The 15,063-nt window shown below is 33.0% G+C and overlaps 1 protein-coding gene across 1 annotated transcript in view; it reads left to right on the top strand.

Moving 5' to 3' along the window:
- The first annotated feature begins 203 nt into the window (after positions 1-203).
- The window catches only part of LOC128558331 (endothelial zinc finger protein induced by tumor necrosis factor alpha-like), a 30,309-nt gene continuing 15,449 nt past the window's right edge, over positions 204-15,063 (top strand). Inside the window, exon 1 of the mRNA XM_053547256.1 lies at positions 204-271. Within this exon, the coding sequence (XP_053403231.1) occupies positions 204-271 (68 nt within the window). The remainder of the gene's footprint in view (positions 272-15,063) is intronic.

Here is a 15,063-nt window from a genome sequence, read left to right as displayed (position 1 = left end):
AACGATTATATCCCGCAAGCACAGAGCAGAGCAAACGCAGCAAGAGCTATGCATCGCATAGTAGGCCCGCCACAAATAGAAAATGTAACGGAAAGAATTAACAGACGGGTAGGTTCAAAAGCAAGTTCATGCACATTAAATATTTATGAAAGATAAGCTTAGAGCAAGTGGTAGGGTTGTTAGGGGAAGGGGAAATAGCAAGGATGAATAATGAACAGGGAAAGTCACGCTCCAAAAACGCAGCCCCTCCTCAAACTACAACCTCAGCAGGGTAAGCATAGGCGCGCACAAGACCAAGACACGCACCCGCACGTACGCGTGTGCCAAGAAAAACCAAACCAAAACAAACAGACAAGTAGGACAAAACGTTCAAACAAATGAACATAACGAGACACCGTTAGGGGACAGTGGGTGGCAAAAACACTGTCAAGGAGCTCAAACCACTATATTGTGGGTACCTTATTTCAGTAATAGCTCATGCAGAAGACAAAATATACGGCAAGGATAAATAAAATGTTTTATTGTAATATATAAAGAATCTTTTGTAATTGAACCGAGCAAGGGCGGATGAATTTGTATATATCAGTATAATGTGAGTTGGTTATTTTTGTATCGAGAAACATTTTTTTACGAAAAAAGATACATAAATATGTTACCCGTGACAGATTTTAATTGTTGCAGAATAAATAGAATATTAGGTACATTTCAAGTGGTCTTACGCGCTTTGATTTGTCAGGGGTTCTCCGAACGTTTCATCTCGGCGTATAAACATTTCTCCTTCTCGCCCTTTAAATGCACGTACATAAAGTCACCATTCTACTTTTTTCTATATCTTTATCGACTCTACGTAGGTCGATGTAGCAAATCATAAAGATAAGGAATGACTGTTCTGTGATATTCCGCTTTATCAAAAAGGCATCACTTAATTTCAAACTGACCATAAAAATATAATTGTGTATTAAAGCCGTATGGCAACTTTTGGAAAAGTCGAATCTGTTCCATGTGATAAAATCAAAATGGAAATGTAAGAGCTTTGGGATCAGTTTGTGAATTTATTTTAATGTTGTAATAAACCTATCTACAGATATTCTCTGAATTCTGATTGTACTTTAGATGACTGAATTTAGCACATGCGTGATTGACAAGATTTTTTTCTACAGAGAAGCGTTTCCCCCATAAATAAACAAGCGAAAGCTGCACAATGGCCGTCTGTGAATTTATAGACATCGTCTTGACATTTTAACATAGCTATCTTCAAGAGATTACTTTACAGTTTAGTTTCTTTTTAGATAAAACATATGGTTAAGGGAATATACAGATGAAATGTGCCCTATATTTATGGTCGTTTCTATGGACATAAAAGCAATATTCTCAGGATGTAGCCGAATGTGTACCATGTCAAACACCGCTAACTATTAAACATATTCTAATCGACTGTGTGGACTTTGCTACACAACGCAGTGCATATTATGACGTTCAATCTTTAAAAGAGTTATTTGACAACGTTTCAGTCAGAGATAACTTATCGTTTTTAAAGCAGATAGGAATATATAAAAAAATCTAACATTTCATATTTTTATTTACATCTTGCAATATTATTATGTTTGCAGCTGATATTTTAACAAACACGTATATACGTTTTTACATAACTGATTTTAGATATGCTTTACATTTTTACATGGATGTTTTTAGATATGTTTTACATTATTCATTATAGTGTATTTTACATTTTTACATGGATGTTTTTTGGGTATGCTTTACATTTTTACATCAATGTTTATGCTTTACAGTTGGCGTTTGCAATATGACTTCTTCTCGGCGATATGTGACCATTTTGGGTCGATTCGCCGTAAAATCCAACTCACTCACTCACTCACTCAGGATGTAGCGTCGTATAAAACAAATAGTAAATTTCTTCCCAATGGATTTGCTTCGTATCAACTTCCCCTTTTCAAGACATAACTAACCGAAATCAATGACTTAATAAAAGAGAATGGACATTATATTAGACAAGGGAGGAATTTTCTTCTGCACCTCTTTCATTATTCAAGTAGAATTAATTATTGGGATGGGGTCTTTTTGCACCTTCTTCATATTTTCTGTTTCTAATTGCTTGTGGCATTATTTAGAGATTGGAATAGATCTGAATTTAACAACTGTAAAAACGTCTGATGCTGGTTGTAGATTCACGCCGTCTGAAAACAAAACTGTTTACAAAATTTTTACAACTCTATGGATGACAAAACTCCTTGATGTTTTATGGAACTGCAGAGTAAATATTGGAGTATCTTGACTCTATGAAAGTTTTCTTGTCTTAAAATTTTCCATTTAATTTTCAACGCATCTCTGATAAATGAAACGTAATCCGTTTAAATAATGTCAAACGAGAGTATGTACACCGCTCAAGGGAAACTGCATTCTAATTATAGGTTGTACAGTTGTAGTAAAAAAATAATACTATATAACCGATATAGAATAAACAAACTTCCGAGAGCTGTAGTACATATCCAGGCCCATTACTCACCTTATGTTCATAAATGACCATTAAACAACAAAAAATACCAAGAAAAAAAGCGGTCATATATCTTCTAAGAGAGATTTTTTGTCTGACACGTTACCACTATTGAACTTCTTCAAAAATGACAGCTGACATATGGGGAAGGATACATGTTTAATTTGGTTTGTTTACATTTTTTATCTTCACATAAATCTACTTAAAGTGCTACCAAATTGTTAGGCATAGATCCACAATGAAATAAAAACAGAAAACGGCTTACATAAAACAAAAAAATGCAATCTTTACTGGTAAAAAATGAAGATTTCTTTCTTTCCGCTATTATCTGACTAGCCGGGTTAGCTATTTACTACTATTGTTCCTTTAAAGGGTAGTTTTAACTCTCTGTTATATATTGAAACATTTGACATTTTAAATCAGTCAATGTTTTGATAAGAAATAAAAGCTATCTGACATAGAAACAAATAAATTCTGCTTTATACTTACATGGTTGGGTTTTTTTTTTCACCGAATCGATTACAGATTATTTCAATAGCTCATATATTGGTAGAGTGTAGGATCCCCGTTCGCGATCCCTGTCTTTTCGGTAAGTAATTAGCGATAACAATTATTGAATGAGTAAATAACGCAAGAAAACAACGATTAGGATGCTATGAATACTGAAAACAAATAAACTCTAAAGTTTTATTTTTAGCATTTTGGGGCAAATGTATGATCAACAACAAAAGCGCACGTGTCAGGAGGATGTTTAAAATTGTGCAGTGGCTGTCTGAAATTGTTTGATCGGCTTAGATTTGTGGAAGCTATGAATGCAGGTGGTTGTGCTACATGCGAAAATATGTCGATGACTATGAGTAACTACGGAGCCCCTAAAGTAACATTGCCACTTTTATTTTAGAAACAACTTTCTTTTTTTTTATCTCGTAAAGACGTAGTTATAGTTTGTAATAACACTATATCATTTGTAAATATGAAATGTGACCTCGTTTGTATAAAATGGTCTTATTCTTTAAATTTAGACAAGTATCATCGTTACAGGTGTCGTTGTGTAATGTTAGATTTAAGACACAATCATCCTCCCTACAACTGTCACACAGTCGTTGTTCAGAAACCAGCATCATTTTTAGAACCGACGTTTTGTGGTGTTAGATTTAACACGCCAGTCTCATGCATACAGCTGTCGTGGTATTATCTTAGATTTAAAACATAGTGTCACCCTTAAAGTTTTTTCTGTTTGATGTTAGATTTACACCACCAGCATCATACAGCTGCCAATATGTGAAATCAGATTTAAAGCACCAATACCATCCACACAGCTGTCTATGTGCGGTGTTGGATTAGTTAAACCAGCCTCATTCTAATATTAACACTATATCTGTCGTTATTGTGTTAGATGTAAGACATCAGCATTATCCTAACAGCTGTCGTTGTGTGATGTTACATTTAATACATCAGCACCATTCTAACAGCTTTCACTGTGCGATGTTAAGATTTAAGAGACCTATATCACATTACAGCTATCGGTTTCGGACACCATTATCATGCTTACAGCTGTCGTTGTTTGGTGTTACATGTAAAACACCAGCATTATCGTTAAAAATGCAGTTGAATGATGTTAGATTTAAGATACTAGCACTATCCTTAAAACAGTTATTGTGTGATGTTGGATTCAAATAACCAGGATCATCATTACAGCTTTCGTTGATTGATGTCAGATTTTAGACACAATAATATCCTTACAATAGTCATTGTGTGATGTCAGATTTCTTACCGCAGAATTATCCTTAAAGATGTCGTTATTTGATATTAGATTTAAGACACAAGCATCATCCTGACAGCTATCTTATGTAAGATCAACGACACACATCCTTACCGCTGTGGTTATGTGGTGTTTCGTTTAAGACAAAATCATCATCCTGACAGCTATCTTCGTGTTATATGAGATTTTAGACACCAGCAATATCTTTACAGCTGTAGTTGTTTGAGTTAGATTTATTATTTACAGCATATTTCGTCCTTGAAGCTGTCGTAGCGTAATGTTAGAGTAGCCAAATCAGCATTATCGTTATACTCTCAGCGAAATCAGCATTATCGTTATACTCTCAACGAAACTGCTAACGCTCCCTTGATATCTTAATAATGACATTTTACTTTTGTGTTAATTGAGAAAATATGTTTCCATTTAGTGTTTGAACACTTGGCCTAATTTAAGTACCACTTAAAGATAATAGTTTTCAGACTTTATTCCTAATTGTCGTGACATTCCATATTTTATCTGGGTTTGAGAAAAAGACAGACATTTACACTCCAGGAGAACTACGTTCCAACGTAAGTCAAGTCTCATCGATTTAATGTGACATATCCCTACGATGAAGCTACGGTGTCGCTCCGAATAACCTTGTTGATTCATTTATTTTGTGCAATAAACAATTGACTGTACGTTTTCATAACTTAAAAGATGAGTTTGGTGTGTGAAACCTATATTAGCTATTTGCAGCATTTTGGAAGATACAATAAACTAGTTACAAATACACTTACGTAAGATACATAAATGTTGTAAGTCTGCAACGATAACACACAATATGTGACGACGTCTCACATACAGTGTTGCAAAGTCTAAACATCATAATTACCATTTGAACTTGTAGAAAATACTTATGTTCATTTCATCTTTACGTCGAGAACATTTCTGTGACACTTTCATAAATGACTGGATGATGCGTACGTCTGAGAAAGGTACAACAGTTTAATCAGTATGACAAAAGTATTTGTCGTCATCATTTTACATGTTATAGTCTTACGCAGGCTGGAGTAAAATTCTTTGAAATGGATGCATAAAATCATATACAATTTCAGCATGAACATTTAAATGTAAAGTTTATGCTCTACAAATGAAACAAGTATCTTCAGGTGTTCGCTATAGAATTACTTTCATTTATATCAAATTCCATGGCAATGTTGTAAGCATTGTTGGTGGTTCCTACACAATAGTGGTGTTCTGCTGAACCACTACTCATGCATTCAGTTTTGAAAAAGTGTATACATATTATGCATTTCGTTTTATATTTTACGTTAAAAGCGGTCAGAGAACCTGACAGGTTTTAATACTTGGAACAATAATACAGTTTTAACGTTTTATACTCTACTGCACGTCTTTCTTCTCGTCTTTTTTAAAACAGGCGCATTTCCTGAAAATTTCATTATTTCGCGTTGTTTTCATCTCCCGATTTCCTTTTTAAATTACGAAACTTGTGCATTTACTAAGATACGCTAAATTTATGCAGCTTATTGCTATACCTTTTCTCTTTTCTTTATCAGACTCAGTTCGTAAAAGTCGTGCAGTAACTCGAATTTCCTTTACTTTGTCGATTTACTGAATCGCCCTTTTCCTTTCTTTAAATTGAAAGTCCTGCAGAGATAAGCATTATTTTAATCTCAGACAGATTTGCATTTTACTGCGACCCTTCCTCTAAAAGCAGAATGTAACTTGCTTTTCATCTGTCTCGTTAAATCATTATTTTTTTCTTGCCTCCAATTATGTTCGCAGTTACTCAAGTATACATTCGTGATCATTTCGCTATTTTTCTGTTTAATCCCTTTGCTTTTTTTAAAAAAAAATCACAATTAATTAGATCTTTTGATTATACTAAAAGCCCGTATAGTTTGACATTTTTCACTTATTTCTTGTGAAAAGATCTGTTTTGTTGCAATAGATTCCCTTAAAAGATCTTGTTTTAGAGTTAATTTATATTCAGCAAGATTTATAATATGATTTGTATGAATTTTACATAAATCATTTAAAATGGCATTATATATTCTGTGCACCCATTGTAAGTTAAAACGGGAAAGACCTCCGAGGCCAGTGGGCGCTGACTTCGAATCACTTGCCCTCTCAACTATGTGCTTGAACTTTAGCTTTGGGTGTGGGATTTTTATGTAAGAAATCCATCCAGTACGCTTGCAGTAAGTCGTTTGCTCTACCAAGATGCCCGTCCGTATATGGAATAATGATCAGAGAAGCACCAAGGACTTTCCATCACCACGAACCTTAATATTTTTAATTGTCTCGTAGAGACGTAGAACGCTTCATTGTTACTAAATGGTCTCAAAATAGCTTTTACATTCACACTTATTAAATAGTACGTACATTCGTACGCCGGTTATCAATATTGTACTTATAATCAGGATCGTGAAGCATTACTTCCAGAACTTTGCAAATAAATTGGCTATTTCGTAACAAATATTTTCGTCATCATGTGCAGGCGTATTGCTAATTTTGTCCGGACATGATAATTATTGTTACCTGCGAATGTAATTAGAAGCCTGAGACGTCTTAACTCGTACTCAAGTGCCCTCAGGACGGATATATCTATCCAATTCTTTAACACATTACTGCAATTTTTCTTGCATATCGTATACAATTATGCGTTTCTAACAGATCTTTTTTGTTGCATACCGTATTTTACATATAATGATAGAAATTCAAAGCAAATAGAAATTCTTTATTTGCAGTACTCTTTCTTATGGTAGAGTATGTACGCCCAGCGCGGGAAATTAACGTCCGTAAACTGAAGTTATAACGTTTCAGTGAAGCACAATAACAAAGTTTCATTTTAGTTTTATCCTTTGTAGCGTAACGGTGTGTTCTTTTCGTAAAATAACGTATTTATTTGCAGTACTCTTTCTTATGGTAGAGTATGTACGCCCAGCGCGGGAAATTAACGTCCGTAAACTGAAGTTATAACGTTTCAGTGAAGCACAATAACAAAGTTTCATTTTAGTTTTATCCTTTGTAGCGTAACGGTATGTTCTTTCCGTAAAATAACGTATTCTGGACCGAGAAATATAGTAAATGTAAAGGACGGAGAGAAGGTCTCAAGGTACCTGATATTGTCTTAGTTCACATATACAATATCATATATAATCAATGCATGAAGCGCTAGTTGTCATTACCAGCAAGATCGGTTTTGCAGGCATGGGCAAAACCTGCGGAAACGCCAGTCCGGTGTGCAAAAAAATAGTTTTTCCTTATTACATACCTAAAAATATTTTCCTTTTTGTTTCAATGGACCGCGATCGTGCAATATTTTTCATTGTTACATACCTAAGATTATTTTCCATTTGGTTTCCTATTTAAAATCGCGCAATATTACCGCTTCCGAACAAGTGCATATATCCACATACAAAGTTAATAACCTATACATATTGACGTTCCAGTTTCATATCAGGTACGTGCCATCAATTGTGACGTCAGTTTCATGAATGTCATCACGTTTTTAAGTTCTTTAACTAGGACATTTTCAGTTCCACTCTAGCTAAAGAACAAAATTTATATCGTTGCTATAATGAATAGTACATGTGTAGTAATTATAATTTTTTTTTAGAATTGCATCGGGAACTATGCATTTATTCTTCCTAAAGTCGCGCTATGTTGCTTAGTTGCGTCATGTGCTTCAAAAGAATCTTTTTACAGACTTTATAACAATTAAAGTGTGCACATGTAATAGTATAACTCAAGTCCGAGCCGCCTCGAACATATTGCTTTCATTTGGACAAAGATATCTTGGGGATACCATTAAATGATAAAAAAACCTACACACTTGAAACAAAATCTGATTTTCAATCGCAGACTTGCTGGTATGTTTTACTGGAATATAAGTAATGCGTTAAGTGACAAGACTTCGATGAGTGTCAGTAACGCTTGCCTGTGTTGTGTTTAGAGTTAGTAACATCATCGGTTAGAGTGAGAAACATGATATCAAATAAATATTGCGTGTTTATTATAAAGCAGTTGCAGAAATATATTTCTAAAATCAAAACTGGCATTGTCTTTAATCGATCATTGACTGTCTGTAAATATTGCTTTTAAAAAAGTGTAGTATATTGTTTTATTCTGGAAAATAGCAAAATGCTTTTATTTTCTTAATAACAGACGCCTGTTTTAAAAATCTAAAAGTTTTAATCAATCTATGCAATTACTTTTGGAATCTGAATTCATGTTCATGTCAAAACACAAGTAAATATAATCAAAGTAATTAATATATATGAAAATTATATAAGCCGTGTCATATTGAGCGATACCGTAACCAGAAGTCGTTGAGATATGTCACATGATATCGTTTAGACATGACTTGCGTTGGAACGTAGTTCTCACGGAGTGATTTAATTAACAATAAAATGTGATGAATATCAAAATCTGCCTTAACTTAAAAAGTTCAGAAACTTAACAGGTTCTTACATCATTAAAACAATTATTACATGCATTTTTGCAGGTGGTTTGAAAACAAGTTATTGAATCTGCCGCCATGTTGAAAATACGTGTGTTTGAAATTTGTTAAAAAGAAATAAATATGTATTGCTTTACTAATTAATTGATTACTTTTAAATGTCAAAGTCATAACTTGACTTGGTAATTTTATCCTGGCCTGTAAAATTCATTAATTGTAAGTAATTTCCACAAATTCCTTAGGGGTTTTAAGACTTGTAATTCGATGGTAATGTTATAAAAAGAAATCAACATGTCAAATGGCCAACATATGTTCGGGCGAACGATTATATATCAAATAAAATTATAACTGGATTGTACGCATTACACAAAAAAGAAAACGTTGAACTCGATTTCCTCGTGCATGCACGGACCAGTATAATATAAAATCAAATAGATAGATAGATTTATTTATTTCGGCATAGGAAACATACAATGGTTTACAAACATATATAATAAAAATATATAATAAAAATAACGGCATTACTAAATTAGAATGAATGTAAGTTTCAGTTGAGAAAAAAAAACAGATTAAACCATGACATGCTTCCAATGAGGATAACACAATAAAGCGCCGGCGCTTATTTCCATTGAGGTCCTTATAGTATTGGTAGCATGACATAGAGAGGCAAACTTAAATGACACTGAAATAAAACTTTGATAACATCACAATTAATTTGCATATCACAGGTGAACTTTGAAATGTAATTATCACAACTGATTTAATTCAATTTGTAGAGATAAAAATCTTGTGGACAAATTTAACAAACAAAAAATATCACAAAAGTAGTTAATCACAATAATACCGGTTAAGTAATACCAAGAAGGCACCACTTGTAAATCGCACTGTAAGCATACCATGGAATTAAATGCTTAAAATTGAGATACTAGTGTGACAGGAAAGGCCGTACCGGCGACAGTAACCATCAAAACAAATCAACACCCTTTACAATATTTACAAATTTATTTACAAAAGATGATTATTAACAATGAATAGATATGAAAAGAAAAAAAAACTGATTATAAGAAAGAAAAAAAAAAGAAAGTTCAGTATCTCTAGATACAAAAGTTCTTAAATTCCATTCTAATCTGACGTGACACAGTTCTTTAATTCAGTTGTGAACTTTAAGTAGCACAAACAAAACGCAGCTTCTAAATTCAAAATACAGTCCCTTTAAACCGTGAATACGTTGATTCCGTATTGGCTCCCTATGGTGGTAGGTGATTGCATCCCTGAGCTGACTTCAGAGGATAACAAAAATCATCGTCTTTGCGGTTTACGGCACAACCATGGGACGAAAGCTCTGCACTGGGAATATCACATCCAGGCGAGTGAAGACAAGTGAACCTCGGGCATTGTACTTCCGGGTTATGACATCACCAGGTAAAATCGTCTGGCGGAAGAAGCTAAAATATATAACATATGGTAAGCACCATAGCAAAACAAAAAGTCAGGGCATAAAACTGCTCCTTTGGGTACACCATACCTCCGTAGGCTCCCATAAATAATACGTGCTACTTATACAAAATATATGTGCTACTAAGTTAAGACGTCACATGATTAAAAATACGTCACTAATTACTTCCATTATTACAAAGATTACTTACTTAAAAGACTAAAGTTAAAGTATGAAAAAGATATGAAAAGTATATGATGAAACATTATAGTAATGGAAATGATAAACTGCAGCCATTATTTACAACTACAAATTAACAAAATTCAATGTAAATCAAACGTTATATCATAGTTGGCATCCATATAATATCAAATGCCATACACTACAACGGACATTAATTAGATGTGCTATAGACTGACACACAATTACAAATTACAATAATATATTACATACATGGTACTAGACTTGCCATATAGATTTATACATAATACAATGCAGTAATGGCGTTCCATAATTAACAAAAATGTTTGACATAAGTTTTTGAAACAAAGTACTTTATAAATATCATGTTACAAATTTCAGTACAAATTTTACATCTTATATAAACGAAACGTTTTAGATTCCTCTTTCGAAATAATTTACAAAAGTCTGAAAAATTTAATAAATTATCCTAACATACCGAAACTAGCCAAAATCATGTGCCAAAAAGTAAATGTTACAGAATTCTGTAGAATGAACAAAAATTTACCAAATAAAAATCGTTATGCAAAAATCATACAAAAATCTAACAAATAAATTTCTTACCTCTATCGAGCATAAATTTCTAGCAAGAAAATAATTCAGACATAGATTCGTCTATAAAGTCGTAAGGTGGTGTGCGCAAGGCATATCTAGTCCAGTCTATTTAAAGGGTAATGTCCCGCCAAATACTAAATTTCATGGGATTCACGGCTAAGCCGTGAGCTATGACTATTGTCATTTTCACGGGATTCACGATATAGCCGGGAAATCTAACTACTTTGGCGCGAATTTAAATTGACAATTTGAGGCCCATTATAGTGGTTTTGGGGATAAAAACATAAATTACTGAAGTTTATAAAATATCAACTTTCTTATTACTGAACAGAATTTAATGAAATTTACATGGAAATTTAAGTTATGAAAAACAGAAAAACATGAGAGGTATTTTATGCGTGAAATCTGACATTTACCTCAATAACTCAAAAATTTGCAAAACATGATGCAATATCTGCATTTACACTACAGATAAAATAAGGCCCGTATGTCAATTTGTGACAACTAGTAACATATTAAGACATACCTAAGCCGAAACAAACAGCGAAACTTAAAAAAATAGTTTGATAAAAATGCAATAGACATCAACTAAAACTGTTCATTAAGTGACTTTTGATGATAGCAACCTTAAAATAATGCAACTTTTCTAGTATTGTTATATCTTATGGTAACCCATTCCATAGTTTTGAACCTATAAAGCAAACTGACCATGAACCCGACCCTTTTATCTTAGGAGGACCATAACCTCCTTTGTTTCTAAGCCTAGTGTTGTATTCATGCATAGAATCTTGGGCTACAAAATATTCATCCATATACCCAGGGGCCATATTGTTTCTGACCTTGAAAACATGACACAACATCAAATGATGAACCATTTTCTCAACTGGTAACCAATTAAGATATTTAAAATGTTCGTAACCAATACAGTTATAGTTCTGGAATCAATATTAAGTACAAATCTAACCATTTTATTTTGAGTAACTTGCAACTTATTTTTCAAACCCTGAGTTAAGCCATTGTACCATACTGAACAAGCATAATCAAAGTGACATTGGATCAAGGACATAACAAGCAGCCTTTTAGTATATTGTGTAAGAAATTATTTCTTACGGTAAAGGAACTTTAACCGAGCATTGGCTTTCCTAAGAACAGAATCTGCCATTGAACCAAACGATAAATGTTGATCTAAGGTAACACCATGATTTTTGACTGATTTCGTTGATTCAATTGCAGTGCCACTACAAGATATATCAAGACTGGACTTAGACCTTAGTTTGTATTTCGAACCAAAGACAATGGACTCAGTTTTGCCTAAATGTAATGACAATTTGTTGACAACTAACCATTGACTTACTGAGAGTAAATTCTCGGTCAAAACCTGTTCAACATTAGAAAAACATTTACGCGATACTTAAATAGCAGAATCATCAGCATAAAGTAACAGTTTTGTTACACGTAAACACCATTGCTGGTGTAGCGTTTTCTTCTACGACCGACGAGTCGAGATTTTCAATTCATCGAAGTGATGGCAGGATTCGAGTATACTGTAGAAGAAATGAACGTTATGCCGACTGCTGTATGACAATATGCAATATGAATATGATCCAATTATAATGTTCATGAGCCATATGTGAAATAAGTTCTATAGTGTTAAATGTGTAATGTATACAAATGTATTTAGGAAATGATGTGTAGAAAAAAAACAGTGTTTTAACGTTATAAATGCACGAAAAGAGGTAATACGTCCGTGGAATAATTTCATGAGGGCGTAGCCCGAGTGAATTATTCTGGGGACGTATAACCGATTTGAGTGTATAAATTGAAGTAAAACACGATTTTGCTATACATTATTTCGATTCTAATATGCTCTTAATATAAACAAAAGATAAATAAAGCAGCGCTCTTTCTTAGTCGCAACAAAAATATAGACGTCACCGCACGTTAACGTGACGTCATTTTAGCGTTAGCGTGAATTAACAGAAACAAGCATACTAGAATTTACAATAATAAGATAGTATAATTTCTTACATAGAAACAAAGAAATAATTGAGTAGAAGAAAAACATGAAATATCTTTAGATACTATTGTCGATTCAATTTGAAGCGGCAACTCAGTTCCGTAATTGAACTATAAAAACAAATTTCAACAAAAAAAAACAGTTTCATTACTGGTGGTTGCATGACTGTGTTTTTATGTATAGCAGGTAACACAGACGGATTACTTTTCGGTTTCATTGACATAACACAGGATTAGGATTGAACTGTTCTACTCTATAAACAGGTTGTTTCCCTTGAGTAAAGAGGGTTTAGGGTAGGTCTCTTCATAATTTATTGTCATAAGTATTCAGTCGTCTCTTTTCTGAGATATTATTCCTAAACTTCTTATCTTTCAACTAGTGTTTTTTTCTCAGTTTACTCACAAGAACATGCTGACGTTGAACATAATAGAACGTTTAAAAGGCCTGTTCTCTTTTCTGTTTGTCAAAGTCTTTATTTGTTTATTTATGTATCTACTAGACATAAAGAAGCTATTGGCGACGTCTATGCTATAGGAATTGCAACAAATAATAAAAACAATCCAAACGTCGGTAAAATTAATTATGAAATGCGTTTTGTGATAATGAATGGCTAATTATTTGTGAAAGAAATATAGCAGGTAGTTTGCGACCTACATTGAACAAGTTATCAGTCAGTTAATAACATAGATATCCGTCTAATGATGTATAAATTGAAGAGACATATTGGTATCGGTACAAAGAAACATTAATGCATTTATTCGTTGATTCATATATCGTTGGCACGCGAGAAGCTTTTTTTCAACAGGAAACGACATAATTTACCCAGCACCGGGATTGTGACCATCTCTATTTTTCTTAGAAATTTGTCTTAGTGACAATGAAATATGAATTTTGAAAAACAAAACAGTATTTTGTCTTCAACAAGTGTTATATAAGCTCAACAGCATATTGAGAATATAAATCATATGAAAATGCAGTATAATTGTCTTAAAAGTATTTGACAATAGTTTGTGGAGGACAACAAATATATCTTAAACTGAAAATTTTTAATTGCTACATATTAACAAACAGGGACGTGCATTTAAGATGCGTTAAGATGTCCGTGCTTCATATAAAATGTAAATGAACACTACAGAGAAAATATTGATCTAGACTGATATAGACGGTTTATGAAGATACATTTATATATCTTTTTTAAATAATGCAAAGAAATTAGTTACCTTAAAAAAACGACCTTCAGAATAGCAATTAAGTATCGCTAATAACACATTTTTGAAACGATACACGATAAATCCTCTTAATGAATAAATACAACAAACTTTGAAAACATTTTCGGTATTGGGAAAAGTTAAGGTGACCGTGTGTTGGTATCAAAAGCGCTAGTATTGCCTTGTTTATACCTAATTTTATTCTCCCGGAACCAATGAAATAAGTTGTGTTGTTTGCAGGAATGTGCAGTAAACGCTTAAAGTTAATTAACACTGCTATTCTGCATTAAACACTGGATTACATTTTATCGTCATGTCATTTTCTGTGGACAACTGACATTTAAAAGTAATGACTTTATAATTCGTTTGCTTTCACCAAGTCTTTTATCCGGTGTTTTTCATTACTTTTATTTTAATTTTTTGCCGGGCTCCTGATTAATTAGGATCGGCTCAATTTTCTAGGAAACTGAGATTAGCATATCGTTTGTGTCGACTAAGCTTGAAAATGGTATCTAATATATAATCATGGATCAATTTTCTGGTAAAACAATTGGTAAAACGTGTCTTCTCATTTTAAGCTAAGGATTAACTGATACATTGTAACAAATTGCATACTATCCTTTTACTTAAAACTGATAGATATAATGGTTTACATTTTATTAGGGAATATATGTTTGGGGCAATGGTGTATTGATACAAATTATAATTTGTATGTCATAATGGATATATTCAATTCTTAATTATTTAGCATTCACTTCGTCGTTATGACAACAGTAGTTATTGTTTTTTTCGGCATGACGTATAGTTATGCAAAATATTGACATCAGATAAAGTCATATTCATTTATCAGAAAATATATGACGGAG

The sequence above is a fragment of the Mercenaria mercenaria genome, chromosome 7, assembly GCF_021730395.1.
Source record: "Mercenaria mercenaria strain notata chromosome 7, MADL_Memer_1, whole genome shotgun sequence".
In the NCBI taxonomy this organism is placed as follows: Eukaryota; Metazoa; Mollusca; class Bivalvia; order Venerida; family Veneridae; genus Mercenaria; species Mercenaria mercenaria.
This window is presented reverse-complemented; position numbering and strand designations above follow the sequence as displayed.